At 48.5% G+C, this 19,919-nt stretch overlaps 2 protein-coding genes across 3 annotated transcripts; one reads left to right on the plus strand and one right to left on the minus strand.

Annotated features, from left to right (window-relative positions):
- Positions 1-912: 912 nt before the first annotated feature.
- GFOD2 (Gfo/Idh/MocA-like oxidoreductase domain containing 2) lies at positions 913-13,199 on the minus strand. The gene is made up of 3 exons (XM_059857352.1): positions 13,094-13,199; positions 7,689-8,040; positions 913-3,179 (listed from the first exon to the last, which is right to left on the minus strand). Exons 2-3 carry the CDS (start codon positions 7,945-7,947, stop codon positions 2,281-2,283), a joined length of 1,158 nt encoding a protein of 385 aa, XP_059713335.1. The 5' UTR covers positions 7,948-8,040; positions 13,094-13,199; the 3' UTR covers positions 913-2,280.
- A 49-nt stretch (positions 13,200-13,248) lies between these two features.
- On the plus strand, positions 13,249-19,720 carry LOC132332765 (uncharacterized). 2 transcript variants are annotated; one of them, XM_059857359.1, is made up of 6 exons: positions 13,249-15,503; positions 16,748-17,140; positions 17,523-17,573; positions 17,953-18,057; positions 18,525-18,562; positions 18,866-19,720. In XM_059857359.1, the coding sequence occupies exons 1-6, from the start codon at positions 15,425-15,427 to the stop codon at positions 19,052-19,054; spliced, it is 855 nt and encodes a 284-aa protein (XP_059713342.1). In that variant the 5' UTR covers positions 13,249-15,424; the 3' UTR covers positions 19,055-19,720. The 2 variants fall into 2 exon arrangements, with proteins under 2 accessions (XP_059713342.1, XP_059713341.1); XM_059857358.1 differs by having other exon boundaries at positions 13,251-15,503; positions 18,525-18,571.
- The last annotated feature ends 199 nt before the right edge of the window (positions 19,721-19,919 follow it).

A 19,919-nucleotide genomic window follows, 5' to 3' on the forward strand; every position in this document is an offset into this window, starting at 1 on the left:
TCACCGTACCGCTCTGCCCGTGCAGGGCAGCCTCAGGCTGCAGCCAGCTCCCGAGAGGCCCTTTTCACCTCTCCGCCAATTCTGCGGTCATGTCTCTCACGCAGCAGTCTCGGCGCCCTCCTTCCTTTACTGGGATCATCCGGAGATGTTTTGTGCTTTTCTTCTCATAGAGGAGGGGCTGCGCTTTAGATTTGTTCTGCCCAATACACACTTAGTGACAAAGGCACAAAGGAAGGTTCTCAGTTCCAGAAGGATAGCTTCAAAACAGACCCCAAACTGGCATGAAAACAGTCAGGGCTCTTCTATCTGAATGAAGGTGGTGAGTGCCAGGTGAGCTCAGGACATGTTATCTCATTCATTTTACATAGCACACAGACTCCACAGGCATTAGATGCTCACACCTTTGGCAGGATCATTGAGTACAACTCCTGGCCCTGCACAGGACAGCCCCAAGAATCTCACCCTGTGCCTCCCAGAGCATTGTCCAAACTCTTCTTGAACTCTGGCAAGCTTAGGCCATGACCACTTCCCTGTGCCCAACCACCTTCTGGGTGAAGAACCTTTTCCTAATATCCAATCTAACCATTCACTTCCTTCACACAGCTCACAGCAGAGACGAGAATGTACAGAGCACAAGAGCAGCCGTGCTTTAAAACAGCACAGCAGTAGACTTGTTTCTGTCAGAGTCTGGAAAGTAAATATCCAAAGGTAAATACCTGATTTACACACCAAGCAAAGAAAGTGGTCACATCAATACAGCAGGGATTTTGTTTCTTACTTGGTGTCTTCTGGCAACTTTTACAATAAGTGGGGAAGGACTCACCAGATACTGAGTCCCAGCTCTGAGACTCCTGTTCACTTTTATTAAGATGGTTTTAGCTTGACCAAATCAAACACAAGCACACAGCTGCATAGAGAATTCCCTCAACAAACACAACTTTTTATTTCTGTAGAAAACATTATACTTTTCAGGAAGGTCCAGCTTATGGAACAGCAGCGTGCATGTTAATATACATAAATACACAGGGTTACAATTTAGTGGGAAATACATTTTAAAAAAAGCTTTCAAGTACACAAATGTAGTAAAATTAGACTATCCTTTCCACATACCTGCCTCAGAGAGAAACATTTCTCAAAAGGAATGAACTTCCACCCCATCATCTGCCAACAAATCTCTCCACTGGACACCAGCTGCAGGAGGGAGTGAAGATGGGCTGGCCCAGAGGGTTAATAGCCAGTGTTTGAGATCAAGAGCATATTTACCTATGGCAGTTCAGTCCCTGTTCTCTCAACTATCAGGATGTGTGTATTGTGACAGTTACCCAGCCAGCACATGAAGAGAGCTGCAAGAGGTAGGAAATACCTCCTTCCTTCCACTTTCAGGTCCCTGAAAGGTTCACGCTGTACAACTTTGTTACTCAGGACACTGTGGCAATCCCATGACCCAGGGAGGCATTTATTTAGTAACAGTCACAGAAATGAGAACATGGCCCCACAGGCACGGCACTGGTGCTGCCAGGCAGTAAACACAACTGACATAAGCACAGAGCTTATGGAAAAACAGCTGCTGGATGCAGGCAGCCTCTTGAGTAGAAGGAATAATGTCTACAGATATGGAAGAATAGCTCAATGCATCACAGACTTCCTGAATATTTTCCTGCCAAGACACCAACAACAGAGAATTATAGTATCATTTAAATAAAACATCAGTTTGAATGAATTTGAAAGACATTCACCACATACAGGAAGCCAAAAGGCTGATCTTTATGTTACTAACTTTAATTCATTCCTTCTACTTTTCATCCTATAGGAGTTCAGAGACTTGTTACATCATTGAACTCTTTTCTAAAATTTTACAAACTGAGGATTAAAACATAAATCAGTCTCCAAGAGAAAGGAAAAAGGCATCTGAACAACAGATACTCCCTGATCTTGCTCTACGCGCTCTCTTGGTTAAATCAGCAACCTGTGCAACAGGGGTTGTGTCCCATTTCCAAGCCATGCAATGGCAGAGATCCCACAATTCACTTCAGCTACTGCAAGTGCAAAGGGCAATTCAAGTTTTCCTACCAGTCTCCAAGACAAAAATTAAATGTTTGCAAAAAACAGAAACATTTAAAACTCTTCAAACAATTTAAACCAGAACTGTTCCTATGAGAACATATTTTACATGTTTAAAAAAATCAAGAAACTCAGGCTATTAAATAAGAATCTACATATCTTAAAAACTGGGTTTTTTTACATTACAGCCAGAAGTAGTATTTTCCAAGGTAGGAATGTTCATAAGTTATTTCTTTGAAGTGCCTCACAGAGGTTTTGGTTGGCATCTGGTTCCTCAGTCATCACCTCCACAGTCTCCCACTCACCTGACCTACTGGATTTCTTGATGGCCTCTACCACACTCTGCATGTACAGGCCATCTTCAAAAGAGGCTGCCATAGACACAGGTTTATGATCCCATGTCCGACGGTCTTCCTGCTCTTGGAAAGACTGCCGCAGGGCTTGCACCATGTACACCATTCCTTTCAGGTAAAGCAGAGGGATGTCCTTGAAGCCCTTATCTAAAAGGCCCTTGTTGACAGGCAGGGAGTCTGTAAGCAGCAGCTCTTCCTGGAGCGCAGTGTTCTTCTGCCCGTACAAGTCTGTCCCACGAGCTATGAGGCGGCCGGCAGAGCCCACAATCATGACCTCATGGATGAAGGACCCGGGCATGTTGAAGTTGAGAGTCACAGTGCAACAGACGCCGTCGCTCATGAGCATCTGGAAAACGCAGAAGTCGTCGCTGGTGACGTGACGGATCCCGCTGATGGCCGTGTTCTGCTTCACAAAAGTCTTGAGCAAACCGTGGACCTTCTCAGCTCTCCTGCTGGTGAGGTGAGTCAGGAGGTCGATGATGTAGGTGCCCATGGTGTGCAGGCCACCCCCTCCCATGAGCTCGTCACAGATCCAGTTGTACTTGTGGCTGAGCAGGCTCCCCCCGTAGACTCGCACGTCGCAGATGATGACGTTGCCCACGTAGTGCTCCTCTATCAGCTGCTTCATCTTCACAAAGGCAGGCAGGAAACGCAGAACGTTGCCAACGATGCTCATCAGCTTGGGGTAATACCGGGCAGCTGTGACCATCCTGAAGGCATCCACTGAGGTAGCAGCTTTCTCACACAGCACATTCTTCCCTATTCCTGCAGCACAAATGAAAAAAAATTACAACATTTAGGACATTTGAGCAAAACATGCCCAGATGCCCCAAAGGTTGTCAAGAAGTGGTGGTTTTAAGAGCTGGGCTTTCCTGCTGCAATTTCTAAGGTAAAGGTCTGGGAACTAAAGTAGGAATTGCTAAGTCCAGCAAGACTCAATGCTGTTTCAAAAATGCTCCAGCTGCAGAGTTGACAAACTCTCACACAGGGAGGCTCCAAATAAAGAGAGGATTTTTACATCATGAAAGATCAATGTCCAAATGGCATCACATGGCATCTAAACAAGACGCAATATGAGTGCTATAGTTAAAAAATTATTTGAATACATGTATAGCCAGAGGAGAAAAAAAAAGCCAGGTACCTAGCACGGAAGAGGTGGGGGAAAGGGAAATTTGATTTTCACTTTGTATTTCACTATCACTATACAATTTTATTTTTTTAAACTAATATAAATGGGACATACAATTTACTTATATATAAAAATGTATACATACAGATTCTGTGTACAGAACACAAGAATTAGAAATAATGTTTTGGTAAAAGGACTGTTTTAAAACAACCCTTTCTAATTAGAAAGCAAACCTTTTTGTTTTGCACATACAGCCTGTTTGTACAATCTGACAAAAGGTGACAGAGTTACACAGACAAGAGCTGCACCCCCAAGCTGACCCACTGCACTGTTATTGCTCCTGATGCACTTCACATTGTGCTCAGCCTAGATCAATGGGGAAGTCAATAATCCTCTTTTTTCCCTTAACTGTAAAGCAGAAATTAAGTAATACAAAAGTGCATGACAGTACAAGTTTTAACCAGTTCTTACATTTCTGGTAACCTCCTTCTCATTTACTTTTACTGTTTTTTCCTGGTTTACATCTGTTCTGATCAAATACTTATCTAAGCATTTTTCAGTGTAATAACCACATTATTCCTAACATGGTTATTACAGACACTAACTGGGGATGCCAGACCTGAAAGTCAGTCATGGCACACCACATTTTCTGCCCAAGAATTTCAGGAATCACTGCACAGGGCACTGGGCACCTCTGAAAGCTCCTCGTCAGCTAGGAGCAGACTGTGCTCCCTGCTCGGCACAACTTTTAATTGACTCCCAGTGGAAGGTACCAACACAGGCACTTCAGTCGGTCTCTGGCACAGGGGAAGGCACATCCCCCACGGCGGCTCCTGCTCTCCGTGCTCCCCCTCCCGGCTGCACCCAGCCAGCCCTCCAGGAACCCTCCGAGCGGGCCCGGGGCCAGCGCGCTCCCGTGACACAGCTCAGCCAGGGGACAGCCACAGGAGACTCTGAACTTCTGCTTCTAATAGACACAAGTGAAACCCAGTCAGAAAATGGGAAGACTACAAGTGAGAAACCCCCTGTATTGATATGAATCTACAGCAGCTTCAATGAACAAAGGGTCAGGTCAAACTCCCAGTGACACCCCGGCTGTCCATTTGTAACCCCCATTTCAGGGACCATTTCTGAGCCCCCCGTCCCTAGTCCTGCTGCCAAGGCAAGGCACAACACTCAGTTCAGTACTTTTCAGGGCTGGCTGAAGCACCTGGACAAGCATCTAGAGCTGCTTCAGTCCAGTTTATCTGCCTCGTTTAAATGGTGCTTGTCTCCAGGCAGGTTACAGCAAAGCACCACCAGAGAAAGCAAAGGGATCCCGAGCAGATCTGTACCCTCAAAGCTTGCAGAAAACCAAAGTGACTCTTGTTCCATGGGAACAGCTCTGCAGCCAGTGCTGTGCTGGTGCTGCTCCCCTGCTGCCCAGCCCTGTCACGCCGGGCTCTCCCTGCTCTGCTGACCAGCCTCGCCCTCGCTCAGTGCTGCGCCCGTTGAGGCAGCCCAGGCTGAGGCACTTGAGGAGCTAAAAGTGGCCGATGCCTTTTTTTGGGATGGCAGCCAGTGCAGCACACTGACAGCTCAGCACAGCCCACTGTGCACTGCCAGAGTGCCAGGATGAGACCTGGGAACACAGAACAGCTCTGGGATAATCCTGCTGTTGCCTTCAGTGGGACATCCCTCCAGCTGTCCCCAAGCTCACAGAGATGGCCATGAAGCAAGGACAGGGGCCAAGTCAGAGATGGCTACAAGGTCCCTTACCAAGGTAATGGCCATGCCTTTTGTTTTTCAAGGCAGTGCAGCTTACATCCCTGGGATTGTTACTACTGTTTTGGTAATGAATAACCTGAACTTTGTACCATATTGTTTTCCTAAACCACAGCTGCAAAATTTTCAGTTGAGGCCCTCACCAGCCAGGAGACATGAGAGCACGGATGGGTGCATTTAACTGAGGGACATGAACCACAACACAGACATTAGGTGAAATTTATTTAGTTTGTCTGAGATCAAAAGAAGCACAAATTTAAAGAGAGCTTCTTGCTTTGCCTGCTGTGGAGATAAACCTTAAGATTACACTGATTTTAATATGAACTATCCTCTGGGCTTTGATCTGTTCTGTCTGGTTCATGAACTCAAACCAGTGTCACTGCTTTGTCCCCAGGCTTGTTCATGGATGTCTGTCAGCAAGAAACTTAAGCAAGGAAACTGCACCACCTAGAAAAACTGGGGTCTTTTCTCCTCTTTACCAAATGGAAGCACAAGTTTTTAAAAAAAGTAGAAAAAGGTACAAAAATAAGTGATAAAACTGTCACCACTTTAAAACAAACAAACCAAGCCCAACAAAACATTTCCTAAAGCCCAGTCTCCAGGCAAGTAAACACCAATCTGTTATAAACAATTCACAGCAAATAATTCTCTGATTATAATCATCACTATATCAATCTCAACTTCTAAAAAAATATGTTGCTGCCATCTTTGGCCCTCCCCTCGTTCTGTGTTCCTTCAGAACATTCAGGCACAGGAAACCACCCAACACTGGCGCTAAATAAGTCACAATATACTGGGCAGCAGACCTGCAAATACCACTGCAATGAACCTGGAAAGCTGAAAGGCAAGTCAGCACCACACTGGCCTGAGATGTCTGCATCAGTTTACAGACCAGAACATCTCAGGACAGAGGAAGTGATTGTTACCCTTTCCTGCTACATCCATGCATCTCCCTGGCTTTTTCAGCCTTCCACTTCCTAAACTTGATTCAAGCATACACACAATCTCTGTATTTCTGCATCAGCTTTATCTCCCTTTCCTCCTCTGGATAATGTTGTCTTATGGGTTCCCAGCCTTCAATGAAGGAATCCCAATCCCTTCTAGTTAATAATCCATCAGAGAATGGTGAATCCTTTCCTTTTTAGCCCATTTGATCATCAAGAGCCACAAGACTACTGAAATGCATATTACCTAACAAGTGCTTTAAAGAGCTTTTAGCATATTTGAAGAGATAAATTCTAACTTACAGTTCAAATATTTAAAAATCAGAATACCTTAAAATTCAAAGGACAGTACTCTAACAAGGTAAACAAACAAATCTAACAGCATAAAAAAGGGAAAAAAAGCCTGAAATCTCTCTCTGCATATCTAAGAGGCATTGCAAATGTTTGTGCAGGGACTTATTTACTTCCAAAAGAAATTACTGTAGAGAAAAGAGGTGCAACAAACCACCCTGGCTCACATGGTCTGAGATTACCTGTCCTAAAATTAACTTGTGTATCTCCTGTACACACAGTAAAAATATCACCCTTGTTATTTACAGAATTACACGCAAACTGACACCCACGCTGCACGGCAGGAGAGGACATTAACACTACAAAGTCACACACTGGGGAATTAGAAATGTCAGGATGCCTGGGCAGCTGGCTCCCATCTCCCTGCCCAACCAGTCTGGGGTGTCATCCCTTCTTTCTCATCTAGCTGGATTCCTCCTGTTGTCCCCAGCATCTGCCTTCCTGAGTCAGGTAGAAGGATTCCTCCACCTGGGACCACATCAGCCTGCTATGGACATGGATGTGCCAAGAATGGTCCAGGTAGTGGCCAGGACCACAGCTAAAACAGCATCTCTTAGCTCCTAATTCACAAGACTCTACTGAGTGCCTACAAATTTTTTTCAATGGCTTTCAACTTCCAAGTTTGATTTTACTTGTGGAGAAAGCATAAAGCAGAGCTGAACAACCTTCCCCTTCCAGGCAAATCTCAGTTTTCTAGTACAGAAGTGGAAAAATTTAAAATGAATTAAACAATTTGGTTTGGGGTTTTTTTTGTTTGATTTTTTTTTAATGGGCATAAAGCCATTTACCCTCTCATTATTGTCTCTGATACAGCTGATTTTTATTACAAACTCCCTACCATAACTTCAGTCTGACCCAAGCAAAATATTTTAGCCCAATTGGTTCAAGCAGATCTATAAGCAATTATTAACACTATTTTTACCAAAAAAAAAAACCCAGGTAATCCTTCTCATGAATGCCACACAAAATTTTTAGCACCACATTTGCCCTTTGGTGCAACCAGAACTGTGCTGGGCTAACAGTTTCCAATCTCAATCTGCCAACAAGCTGCAGATTCTTGGTGCAACTCCAAGGATAAAAAGGTACCTAGAGCCTTCACAGCAATTTGCCGAGTCAGTGGTGGAGGGATGTTGATGCAAACCAAATCTACATCCTGATGCAGCAAGACATCGTCAGTCCGACTCGTGTAGAAGGAGATGTTCATTTCCTCTGCCAGCTGCTTGGCCTCCTCTTCGGTCTTCCCCCAAAGAGCTTCAATGGAGAAGCCTTCTGCCCTCAGCAAGGGTACCAGGACCCGGGCAGCACTACCAGTTCCAAACACACCCACTCCAGGGAGCATTTTCATTCTTCATTCATTCATTCATTCAAGCATCAGGGTCTACACACAGGCCTTCAGTAAAATGTTCGGCTCCTCAGCTCGGTGTTCCATCCACAGCTCCTAAAATGGGAAAAGTTACAAGTCATTATCAGGAAAAGGCACCCTGTGGTATCAAACACACCTACCCCGAATGCCACCTTCTGTCCTTTGTATGGATTTCAACATTCTCAAACATCCCAATGACAAAAAACAAAACCCCCAAAAGGTGCAATCTATAGAGGTACAGTATTAAGGGACAAACCTAAAAACCTATTGCAGAAGAATGGTAAGAAAGCAGCTTGGGAGAGTCATCTCCTCAGCTTCAAACTCAGCACATGGGGACAGAAACACACCCAAGAATGCAGGATAAACCAGACACAGAGAGGCACAAACTGGGAGTGACAGGAAGCACCAAGAGGACAGGCCATGGAGTCTGTCATACCAGCAGTAAAAGCAGTGCTGCTCTATTTGTGATGATGTAAGCCCCTAAATGAGATAAAGGTTTGTGAGATGAGGTAATATCTTTTATTAGACCAATTGAAATAGCTGGAAATAATAGACATGCTTTGGGACACATAAATCTTTCTTCCAAATTAAATACACAAACTGAAAACAACTACTTGGACCTTAACAATTTTATGGCAAATAGATAAGTCAGTTTAGAGAAGATTTAGAAAATATGTCCTGTGGGGAAAGCCTAGATTCCGTGAGCTTGTTTTGCCTGGGGAGGAGAAGTCTACAGGGAGAGTGCCAGTGTTTAAACACACACAAATCTGCTTGCTGAAAGGAAAAGGGCGCTCCTCTGTGTCCACTCTGGGTAGTTAAAAGCTCCACTTAGGACAGTTAAAAATATCTCCTTCTGCCAACGCCACTTAATCTCCAGGAATGCCGGGTTTGCACAGAATTATTATAGTCCCTACACACAAACATCTGGTCAAGTCATACTCCTTTTGTTCTTCCAAATATTTTCTGGTAAATCCATTCCTTTGAGCCCTACCCGCCGGTCTGCCTCAGCACAGCTGCTGTGCACACCTGGCCAAACTGCCTTTATCACTTGCTTTAGCACTAACTGCAAGGAGAGGTGTCAGAAGTCTCCTCAATCTCTGACACCACAGAAACCTACAAAACACAGCTTTTGTTCTGTGCCTTTCTGAATTCTCATCTACTACACCCACTTAACCTTTCTTGATTTTTTTTTTTTATTTTTGAGAGAAAAACATGACCAATTCAGTTTTCCTTAGAAGCTTACAATGAAAAAGCAAAGACCATATTTAAAAAGAGAACTAGTACCAGCACCAGATCAACATCTCTGGAAAAGACATCTAAAAGCAGCAAGAATCATGGCCTGTTTCAGAAACAGTGTTACTTACTCATCTCCCCATCCCAAGATACTCACATTAAGTTACAAGACATGAAAGCAAACCCTGACACAGCACTGGGCAGTACCAGCACAGAAGTGGAACTACTCCCAGTGCAAGGGCTTTGTTTGCAATCAGCATCTCATTAGTCTGGGGGTGCCTCCATTGCTCAGCTTGTGCTATAAAACTGAACCCTGACTGAATTTCTAGGTATTTCTGTAGTACAGACACTAAACTAGAAAACAGAAATGCTTGAGAATATTTATCTTGCAAAATGCACAAATGTTTACAGATGCTATAAAACAGCTTATGAAATATTTACTTAATTAATTCAGTATGTTTTTCCTCATTCTGTGTGATGCAGCATTTGCAGTGATACTGTCACTGTCATTCTTTATAAAGATGAACAAAGTTCATTGTCATAAACTCCTTTTTATCCAACATTTAGCAGAGCACTCAAACAAGGCAGTGACAAAGATCAAAAGGAACTTGAAAATATTTGCCAGTCTACATAAAAGGGTGGGACTCTGGGATATTGGCAAGGAGGATGGCTTCTACCCAGGTTTGCTTTATATAAATCACCCAAACAAAAACCCAAACAAACAAACAAACAAAAACCCACAAAAAGAAAACAAAAACAAAAAAACCTTGCAGCTGGAGGGACAGCAGGCATAACCACCAAAGTCCCCACAAATCTGTTTAGCAGCTTATGGTCTGGAAGAGTTAAAAATCCTTACAGCAGAAAGAACATCTTTGTTTGAAGGGACACAAAGTGAGGTGGAACACAGAGCAGGTGAGTGTGTGCTTGCTTGCACAGATCACACAGATGTGTCTAAATGACACAACACCACCACAGTTCAGAAAAGGCTGAATTCATTGAAAATGCTCCAGGAGAACACCACAGTATGTGCAACAGGGGGCTCCTGCTACTCAGATAAGCTGATTTCTGTAACAATCCCTCAGTTTAAGTGTTACTTTTCTCTGTTTTCCATCTAACTGCCTCTTAAAAGCACTCTCAATCAGGTGGAATTAATCTTAAACTCACTTATCCCAAAAGACAGCATGCTTCTACATTGGTATCACTAGGAGCTATTGGCACAAACCTACAAAATCTAGTGATTAGCACCATGCATCAGTTCCTGATGCTACAAGAGCTTCAGGTCACCAGCTCACTACAAAGCAACAAGTGGCCAACCCAAGCTCAGCAATGACTTCCACCAGGGCAGCCCGAGCTCTCTGGCTATGCAGACACAGCTTGCATGGTCAAAGGGCTGGAGACCCCAAACCTTGCAGCCACCAGGCTCTGCAGAGTGGCCCTGAGCAGAGGACAAGCTTCTCTTCCCTCCCCTAAGAGCCACCTGCAGCCTCCTCTTCCCCCAGCAGACCTTCAGCAGCTGGGAAGTTCTGGATGACAGGACAGGCACAGCAGGGTGGATGTGGGTGCTGAAGGGCAGCAAAAAGCCAATCCTTACACAGGGCAAATCACAGAGCATGTGGAGCACGAGCAGAACTGAGCTGAGAGAGCTTTTAGAAAGGTGTACACGTAGGTACTGCAGCCTTCACACACACACACTGCAGACACACTCCAGGGCTGGCAGGAGAGGGATTCCAGCCCAGGCCACCCTGAGGTAGCAGCCTAAACCTTCCATGTGAAAAAAAAAGGCTGCTGCTGAGGAGAGGCAGCTGTAATCACCAGTTTGGGAAGAAGGAACAGGGTTCTCAGAAGAACAGCACTGTGCTGCCACAGAAGTCCCCAGAGCACCATCGTCTGGAGCTCTACGTGCACATCTGGTACTTTTCCTCTAAGAAGGGGGGGAGCAGAACTGGAAGGGCTGCAGAGGTGAACAAAAGCACCAAAATCTCCTGAAAAGGAAGACCTAAGCAAGGAAAGATTCCTCAGTTTGGAAGACACATCACGAGTAATAAAGTCAAGAGTGGCTTAGGATGGAGCAAACCAAAATTTTCACTGTCTTTCACCACATAAGAGCACATCAAACAGAGCTCAGAGAAGGCGGGAGCAAAACAATCTGAAGGAGGTGGTTCCTTACAGCAGACGTTTTTAAGTTGTGAAGTGCCCTTGCCATGAGACATTGCAGACGTTTGTCACTTACAGGGAGCGAAAAGAGAGACTCTTGTCTATCCACTGAGGCTCACTGAATGCACAGAAGTCACATCTAGCACTGAACTGAAAACTAGAGAAAACTGGTTTTGGCAGAGCATGGGAACAGCTCTGAGAAAGAAATGCCTGAAACTGGTACCAACACCAGCTTAGAATTAGGTACAATTTCTACATATTTACTTTAGAACTCACCAAGCCTCAAACCTTCCCACAAGCCTCAGCAAATTAGTTACAAGAATTAAAATCCTAGTGCATCAGCCTCTCCAGCAGCCAAACATTGGAATGAACACTCCAAAGAGAACCCTCCCCCAGAAAACACAAAAGGCAGAGCTTTTATGAGCAACTGAAACCAGGCTGCAACAGGTCTCTTGCATGTCAGGAGATAAAAATCAATCTCTTTTTAACAGAGATTAAATAATCAATCCTGCAACATTGTTCTGACTTAAATTTTCCAAGAGAAGCACTTAAGAGCTCTGCCATTCCTTTTTTGGTGGCCACAAAACACCTTCATTTTTGCTGAATTTCACAGTGAGTTTGAAATCCCATCCTGATCATAGAAAGGACCTTTTTGACTCTTTTGGTACACATAGCAACAAGAACTTTGTGACCCAATGCAATGAAAAACCTGATGGTTCCTACAGCATCCCATTCAATTCCATGTTGAAGCAGTCTGGGAGCTCCAAAGGCAGAAGTCTCAAAAACTAGATAGTACAGTCAAGGATCACAGGGCCCAGAAACTGTCGTGGGCCATTACAGATGGCCAAAGGTAGTGAAAATAACAGCCCATGTTCAGAAAGGTGCTGGCCAGGGTAGCACTGACTCTGCATAAAGAGAAAGCTTTTCACATGTCTCCAACTTATCCTAAAAAGTTCCTTTTGGGTTCCAGGAAAGATGAGGCACATGGTGGAGGAGCACACCAGCAAACAGTTCTGCCCTCTGGCACGAATATACTTGAGGCTGTGTATGGAATGGTTCACGTGTCGATGTCAAGACTGACGTGCTTTCTTTACTAAACGTGCTTTTGATACAGTGCCAGCGGCTTGTGCGATAACGCACGAGTCCACAGCCTGCAGGAGCTCCCACCACACCTGGCACAAGCCCGGCAGAGCACTCTGTCCTTCCTGGTCTGCACGTACGGCAGCAAAGGCCCCGTTCCAGGCACGGCACTTCCCACAGGTGCCGCCCGAGGCCGAAGGTGGCAGTGAGGACCGTGCCGGAGACGGCAGCAGCGGGAGCATCCTGGGAACCAAACCGGCCTTCATGCAAAGCTGGCGGCACGGCCATGGCAGCCCCGGGGACGCCGCTGGCATGGCCCGCGATGCTCTGTGCTGCCCGGGGCAGCGGGGCTCGGGGCAGCTGCTGCCCGTGTGCGGCTCCTCACAGGGCTGGACAGGACAGAGCTCATCTGACCTCGCCTCACCTCTGGAACACGGCAGGGCTTACCTCGCCTTACCGCACCAGTCCTCCCTCCTTCAGGGGTCTGGAGGGGACGGGCCCCCCCCTCACCTCACCGGCCCACACGGAGTTGGTACCCCCGGCCCCTCCCCGGCAGCTCCCGGCCCCGCTCCCTCTGGCAGGAGCGCGCTCCCCTCGCCGCCCCGCGGCCCGGGGACAGTGGAGGAGCCCGGGGGGCTCGAGGGGTCCGAGCCGCCCTCACCTGTGCCCGGCCGGGCCACCGGGGTTGTCCCGCCTGGCGCATCCTCGGGCCGGGCGCGCTCCCGAGGCGGCCGCGCGCTCCCGGGGCGGCGGCCCTGACCGGCCCGCGCATGCGCGACAGCCCAGCGCCGCACCGCCCCTCCTCCGGGCAGCGGCCCCCAACATGGCGGCGCCCAGGGGCTTCAGGCGCCGCGTATAGGACGGCCAATCCTGCGGCCGGAGATGGGCGCAGAGGCGGGACTTATTGTGACGGACAGAGGCAACAGCCAATGGGAGAGCAGCGCGATGGGCTGTGGTGAGGCGCTCTGGGCTCTCGGGCTATGCCCGGAGCTGGTCTGAGGGGCAGCCGCCGCCTCCCGACGGTGCTGTGCCTCCGGGAGCCGGGGACGCCGCCGGTGTCTGCAGCACCTCCTGCTCGGTGGCACCAGCACCAGCTGCTCTGACGGTGGCTCTTCCCTGCCCAGCTCCGTGGGGGCTCAGGAGCCTCAGATCGATGTGTCCCCGGGCCCCGCCAGCCCCGCAGTGCTGTGAGGTTCGCGCCGAGGGCAGGATCGCTTTTGGCGGCCCTGCGGAGGGCAGAGCACCACGGCACCCAAGGAAGAGCTCTGTAAAATCACCGCGGGCCGACTGAAAACAGCGCTCCTCACAGCGCTCCTCATCCTCCCCAGCCTCGCACGGGAGGCTGCTCGCCGGCTCCCAGCAGCTGGGAGAGGAAGACCTTGGTGGCACGTTCTGTATTTCCCTCGGGTGCTTCGAGGGAGTGGGGAGCTCCTGAGAAACTCCGCAGCCTCCCTGTTGCTGTGGACATCGAGTAGTGCCCAGTGTAGCTGCTGCTGACAGCAGGCACCCTGTTAGTAACAGCAGCATTGTCATTTCCTGCTCTCTTTTCTCCTTGGCAGAGAGCACCATGGAATGTGGCTGTGGAGCTGGAAGGGGCTCTGGTAGGAGAGCACCTCTGTGGAGTCAGCAGAAAGCAAGACATTAACCTTTAGTTCCACCAGCACCCGAGCTGGGGACAGGGGGAAGGCACGTCCTGCTTTAGAAGGTCTTGGCTTCATCAGTGTCAGGAAATGTAGAACCAGAATAGAAATGAAAAGGAAGGAAGCAAACAAGTACACATCATTATGCAGTTGTGAAATGAGAGAAGATGAAGATTCAAATGCAGAGAGGAACTGAACGTCAGAAAGAGCATGGGAAGAGATGCAGAGGTCCAGATGCAGAGATGCAGAGGTCTCACTTGTCATTCTTGTGGATCTTGTGCCATCTTATCAGCAAATATGCTGGTGTTGCTGTTTCCTCATGTGGGTTGGTTTACAGATGAGACCTCAGCTTCAGCCAGGAAGTTTCATTGGGTGGTGGAGCAGAGCTCCAGTGAACACCCTTTCTTCTGGAGACACGTGTGGCTGGGCTCTGTGTGCCCAGCATGGTGTGGAGGAGGGTGGTTACGGTGGATGCTGATAGAAACGAAAGGGGAGGAAATGGCAGATGAGAGGAGGTTTTGCTCTGAGTATGAAGAGTGGCAGCAAGCATTGGGGAGCAGCAGAGATTTCACCCACAGAGGCTGGGAGGACAGAGGAACCTGCACCTGCTGACTGCTGCCCTTATCCCTTTGGTGCCAAGGGTGACACAAGCTGTGTCTGGTCTGGTGGATGCCCATGTCTGTCGTGCCAGAGGTGGCAGGGAAATACAGGGCAGTGGCAATGAAGTGACAGGAGCTGGCATCTGGGTCCTCATGGCCAGAGTGGGGGCAGGGCTTTGCAGGGCCACCTACGTCCCTCAAGCAGAGCACTCTGATCAAGCCCATCCCTATGTCAAACAGCAGCTCCCTGGGGGCTGGCAGGGTGTGTGTGTCCCCACCTGGGCTCAGCAGGAGCACACCCGATCACCAGATGGGTGTGGACATCACCCCCTGTGGCAGCACTGCTTCCTCCAGGGGCTCCATTCCCTGGTGCAAAACAAAACAGGTTCGGGTGGCCTGGGGAGGTGGTGCTGTAGGAAGCTGGGGAAGTGGCAGGGAGCTGGGCTGGCCCTCGTGGAGAGGGAAATGGCCCTCAGCAGCTCCCGGGGCATTACTCAGGTCTCAAGGCCCAGAGTATGTGGTCAGGATGAAACCAGAGGAGGAATCAGAGAAGAGAGGAGATAAGAACTGGGCTGAGGCAAGAGAAGGGGAAGAGAGGGGAAGCCTGTGAGCACAGAGGAAACTGCCTGGCCCAGTGGTGCAGGGGTGAGGTCCCAGCAAGGCTTCAGCTGCCCTTGGCTGAGCAGTGACCTCGCACCGCAGGGAGAGACGCAGGCTCCTGGCTGATCCCACCAGGCACCCAGCACGGTCACCATGAGGCTCTTGGGGAGCATGGAGCTCTGGCTGGCCAACATCTTTCTGCCTCTGCTGCTCCTCACCTGGCTGCCAGTTGGTGAGTCCCCCAGTGCCCTTACCTCTGCTCTAAACTCTTCCCTCTTTGCTTATGCCTGCAGAAGGTGTGGAAAGTGCCTGCTGTCACTTTTACCTCCCCTCTTGCATCATTTAGCCCCTCTTCTGCAGCAGCACCTTGCCATGTGTCTTGCAAAGGGGTCCCCCTTGCAGTTGTGCTTGCACAGGCTGTGAGCTCCAGGGGCTTTGAACCAGCTTTGCCTTTAGCAGCAGGGAGATAAAACAGTTGGGGGGAAGGAAACAGAAATGCTTATAAGCCTGATTACTGCAGAGTGGGGTCAGATTCTCAGGACAGATGTGGATATTTTTTAAAACAAAACGAGCCCTCCTATACAGTTTTTTTTTTCCAGCAGGACTTCCTCACCAGATTTCAGCCACAGTTGATGTGTTGGTAGGGTTAGGTCTCATCTTGCAGTGTCTGCCCCAGGCAGGTTTGAGCAGCACTGCCCCCTGGCAGTGGTTTAATGTCACCTGAAATGATGGAGAACGGCAGAGAGGGTGTGGAGAAGAAAAATGATCTGGCCCAGCTCATCTTTGCCAGTGTGAACAAAGCAAATGCAGGAATGTACACATGCAGGGTAGAGAACACAAAGAACACATCCAAGAGCAGATGTTCTGAACTGAGCAAGGGTGGTAAGGGACAGAAGTACACCAACACTCCTTGGATTGGGAAGAAAGGACTGAAGAGAGGTGAGAGAGGGAGGACTCAGCTGAGAACATGTGAAGTGACTTCAGCTCAGAGAGTGATTCTGAAATACTCCAGAGTGAGCATTATGGGGTGGGATGAAGCCAGAGAGGCTGCAGGGAGTCTGTTTCTGTTTACTGTATTTTCTTTGCTTCTCCAGGGCTGTCCATTCTCCACTGCCAATCCCCCAGTCCCACCTCATGCTCCATTAAATGGTGGAGCCTGAGGTACTTCCTGTTTGGGTGCTGCCTATGTCACTGGTGGAGGAGGTGCCTTCGCCCTGATCCTCACATTTTCAGTCCTTCCTGAGGCACAGAGAAGTTTGTTCACTGCACAGCATCCAATGGCACAAGTCAACATACAACATTTCAGTGTTGAGTACTTAGCATGGTTAGAATCATCAGCAGCCAGATTTGGAAAAGATCATCAGCTGCTGCAGAAAGGGATGGTCACTTGACTGTGTCTTTCATGAGTGACATATGGGACATGACCCCGTAGATCATCTATATTTCAGCTATCACTTTTGGTTTTGTTTCCTCCAGGAACAGCCAGTCAGATGGTAAAGCCAGTCACCACGGTGCAGCTCGAGACTGGTTTGGAGAATCTCACAGTGCAGGTGAAGTGGTACAATCCTGATTGTCTGGAGGGGGAGAATCAAACCAACCCTGTGTTTCTGGGGGAAAACTGTATGAATTTCACCAGCTCAAACCTGTGTACAGCCTGCACAGGAATCTGTGGTTTTGAGGTCTTCATCTCAACACCAAACTCAACAGATGCTAGAAATCAAACCAACCCTGTGTTTCTGGCTGGAAACTGTATGAATTTCACCAGCTCAAGCCTGTGTACAGTCTGCACTGGAATCTGTGTGTGTAGGGTCTTCATCAGAAGACCAAACGTGACAGACGCTGGAAACAGGACACAAGCAGCAGATCTCAGTAAGTGGCAGTGGGTCTGTTTCCATAGGGGAGATGAGTGGGCAGAGAAGGAAGCTACCTCCAGCACTCCTCTGCTTCTTCCATGTGTTGTTTCCCCTGAAAGCATCCCGAGAACTGGAGGAGCCAGCCCAGCACAGCAGCTTTTGGCAGATTCATCCCACCATGGGATGGGGGGACAGAGCTGGGGGACAGACCATGCAGCTGCTGGGCCGTTGGTTCCTTCCTAAGACCTGCCATATTCTCCAGCTGCAGCACATCAGCCAAATACTGACATGGCTGGACAGCCAGGACTGTGGGGTCAAGGCTCCTGCTCCAAAGCAGAGTAGGGCGCAGGGTGTTCTCTGCCTCTGGACAGTCTCTCACTTATGTTTCTGCCTTTCAGGCTGTGTCTGTGCAGGACCTCAGACTGATGTCACAGGGAAGATCTGGACAGGTGTGTCTCCACAGTCCCCTGGCTGCAAGAGTGGAGGGCAGGAGGAGTCCTCAGGGAAAAAGAGGGAGGAGCAGTAAGGGAGAAAAGAGCCAGATGTTTTCTCATGGGTGGGTGGGACCCACTGCCAAACGGGGGTAGGCACCAGTTGATCAGAGATTGTGATACTGGGAAGGGGCTCCGGTGCTCCAGCTAACCCCTGGATGAGTTTGGAGACCATTCCCCACTGGATTTTGTCAGCACCCTGAAGCTGTAGAGGGTTCAGGGTCTGGAAGCCCAAGTCTGGGAAGAAACTGGCAGTGCCATGAAGGAGGCAATGGCAGCAGTGTCCCTGCCTGGGGGCTGGTGGCTCACGAGTGCTTCTGTGATGTTGTGTGTGCAGGACTCAACCTCCTCCTGAGCATCCTCCTTGGCTTCGCGGTCGGGACGCTCCTTTACATGCCCGTAATTGGCTTCCTGCTGTGCCAGTGCAGAAGAAACAGAACAGGTTGGCATTTCTTCCTCAACTGCTGGTCTGGACAAAGTCAGGCCCGGGAGATGTCCATCTTTGACATCCTACTGCTCTTGCTTGTTCTGTGTTCCCTTCACAAGTACTCCCGAACAAGCTGTCCCAGTGTGCTGAGAAGGTTCACCCCCCTCCTTTCCTTCTGTCCAATTGTTGGTGGGAGTCTGGCTATGGCACAGCCTGTTGTGTGATTGAAACAGATCTTGCATATCCAGAAGTGTCCATCTCAGAGCTCTTCTCCAGCCCCTCCAAGGGCTTTTAAGCCCTTGCCAACCCCTGCAGCCATTTGACCATCTTCAAAACCACAGAGCTGCAGTGACTCATCCTCTCCCACAACAAAAGCAGGACCAATGCAGATGTTTGCTTCATTCTTTCATTATTTTCTTAATTTAAAATAATTATCGTTGTCACTATTTTAACTACTATTTAAACTAGGTTTCCTTTTTCAGGAGAGCTCATGAGCGGGGAAGTGGCAGAGGGGAATCGGGTCAGTATGGTAAGCTGGGGGGGCTTTTCACATATCACTTCCTCCTCCCTGTCAAAAAAAGCATTGTTGAATATCCACTTAAAGGATTTCTTAGTAAAATCAGCTTTGCTTTCTGAAAACATGGTCCTAAACACTTATTAATTCCTATTAAATAAGGGCTTATGAGTGTTTGAGTAGGTGGCACTTCTGAGCAATCTGGATGATAATGCTTGGGCAGCAAAAGGATTGTGCCAGTGGAAATATATTAGCAGGGGAGTCACAGAAAGAAAAGCCAAGGTTCTACTCATTGCTGTCTCCCTGCAGGCAGCCTCGGTGACAGGGACTGAGGAGCTGACCTATGCCAACCTGAAATTTGAAAAGAAGGGGACAGGATCTGCCTCCTCCAATGTCATTTACACCGAGGTCAAGCCATTGCAACAGAAGCAGAGTGGTGGGGATGGCAGTGCTGCCAACACAGAGGTGGATGTCTCCCCCGAGGAAGAGGGCAAATGAGGGAGGTGAGCAGCTTATTATCCACCTGTTGGGGTCGTCCTCCTCAAAAACTAAGTGTCAGCTCATACGGCAGCGCAGTCTTGGGGACCAAAGACACCTATTACCCCCGAGTGGCTGCAGAACCCTGCTTTATGTTCCCCTGGAAGAAGTCATGTGAGGACAGGGCTCTTGAGCCTCCTTTCCCCTTGCCTTCTGCAGCTCCAAGCACTGCCAAGCCTCAGCAACTATTTTCACTGTCTCTAGTTGGTGACAGGCTCCTCTAGCTGCTTGTTCTGTGTTCAGGAATGACAGTGTACACTGTGTGGCCAGCATGGTGTTCAGGAAGAGCTTGGTCCTGGATGTGCTGGGTGGCATATGCTGGCCATGAGAAGTCCTGGAGCAATTTTCTAGATTTTCTCTGGAGCAGGCACCTGCTTTGATATGGGCTGACCTTTGTTTCATTCACTCACTTGAAACACAAGGGGCAAGGATTGAAAAGCATTGCCTGCTTCACAGAGGTGCTGCTGCAGTGCTGCACATTGATCTGCTTTGTCCTGGGAGTAGCTAGGTGTTTTTGCTGGTTTGGTGGTGAATACCCTTCTCGTGGGTAGAGCACTCTCTTTTGTGCCCTCTTTTATTGACAATGTTGTGTTTATTGTGAGTTTTACAGTAAAATTGTGATTCCTACATGTGGTCTTGCCTGGTGTTTCCTCTGCTGTTGGAAGAGGAGCAGCTTGAGTGGAGTTAACTTTCCCACTGGGTTTGAAACCAGCCCATAGTCTAGTGATATAGTGTTACAGCCACAACAGATGCTGAGGTTCAGAGATGACCCCAAAAAGATAGTCCAGATCTTCTGGGTTATTCTCAGAGCATATGATGTCCAACC

This window comes from Haemorhous mexicanus, chromosome 12 (assembly GCF_027477595.1).
Source record: "Haemorhous mexicanus isolate bHaeMex1 chromosome 12, bHaeMex1.pri, whole genome shotgun sequence".
NCBI classification, from domain to species: domain Eukaryota; kingdom Metazoa; phylum Chordata; class Aves; order Passeriformes; family Fringillidae; genus Haemorhous; species Haemorhous mexicanus.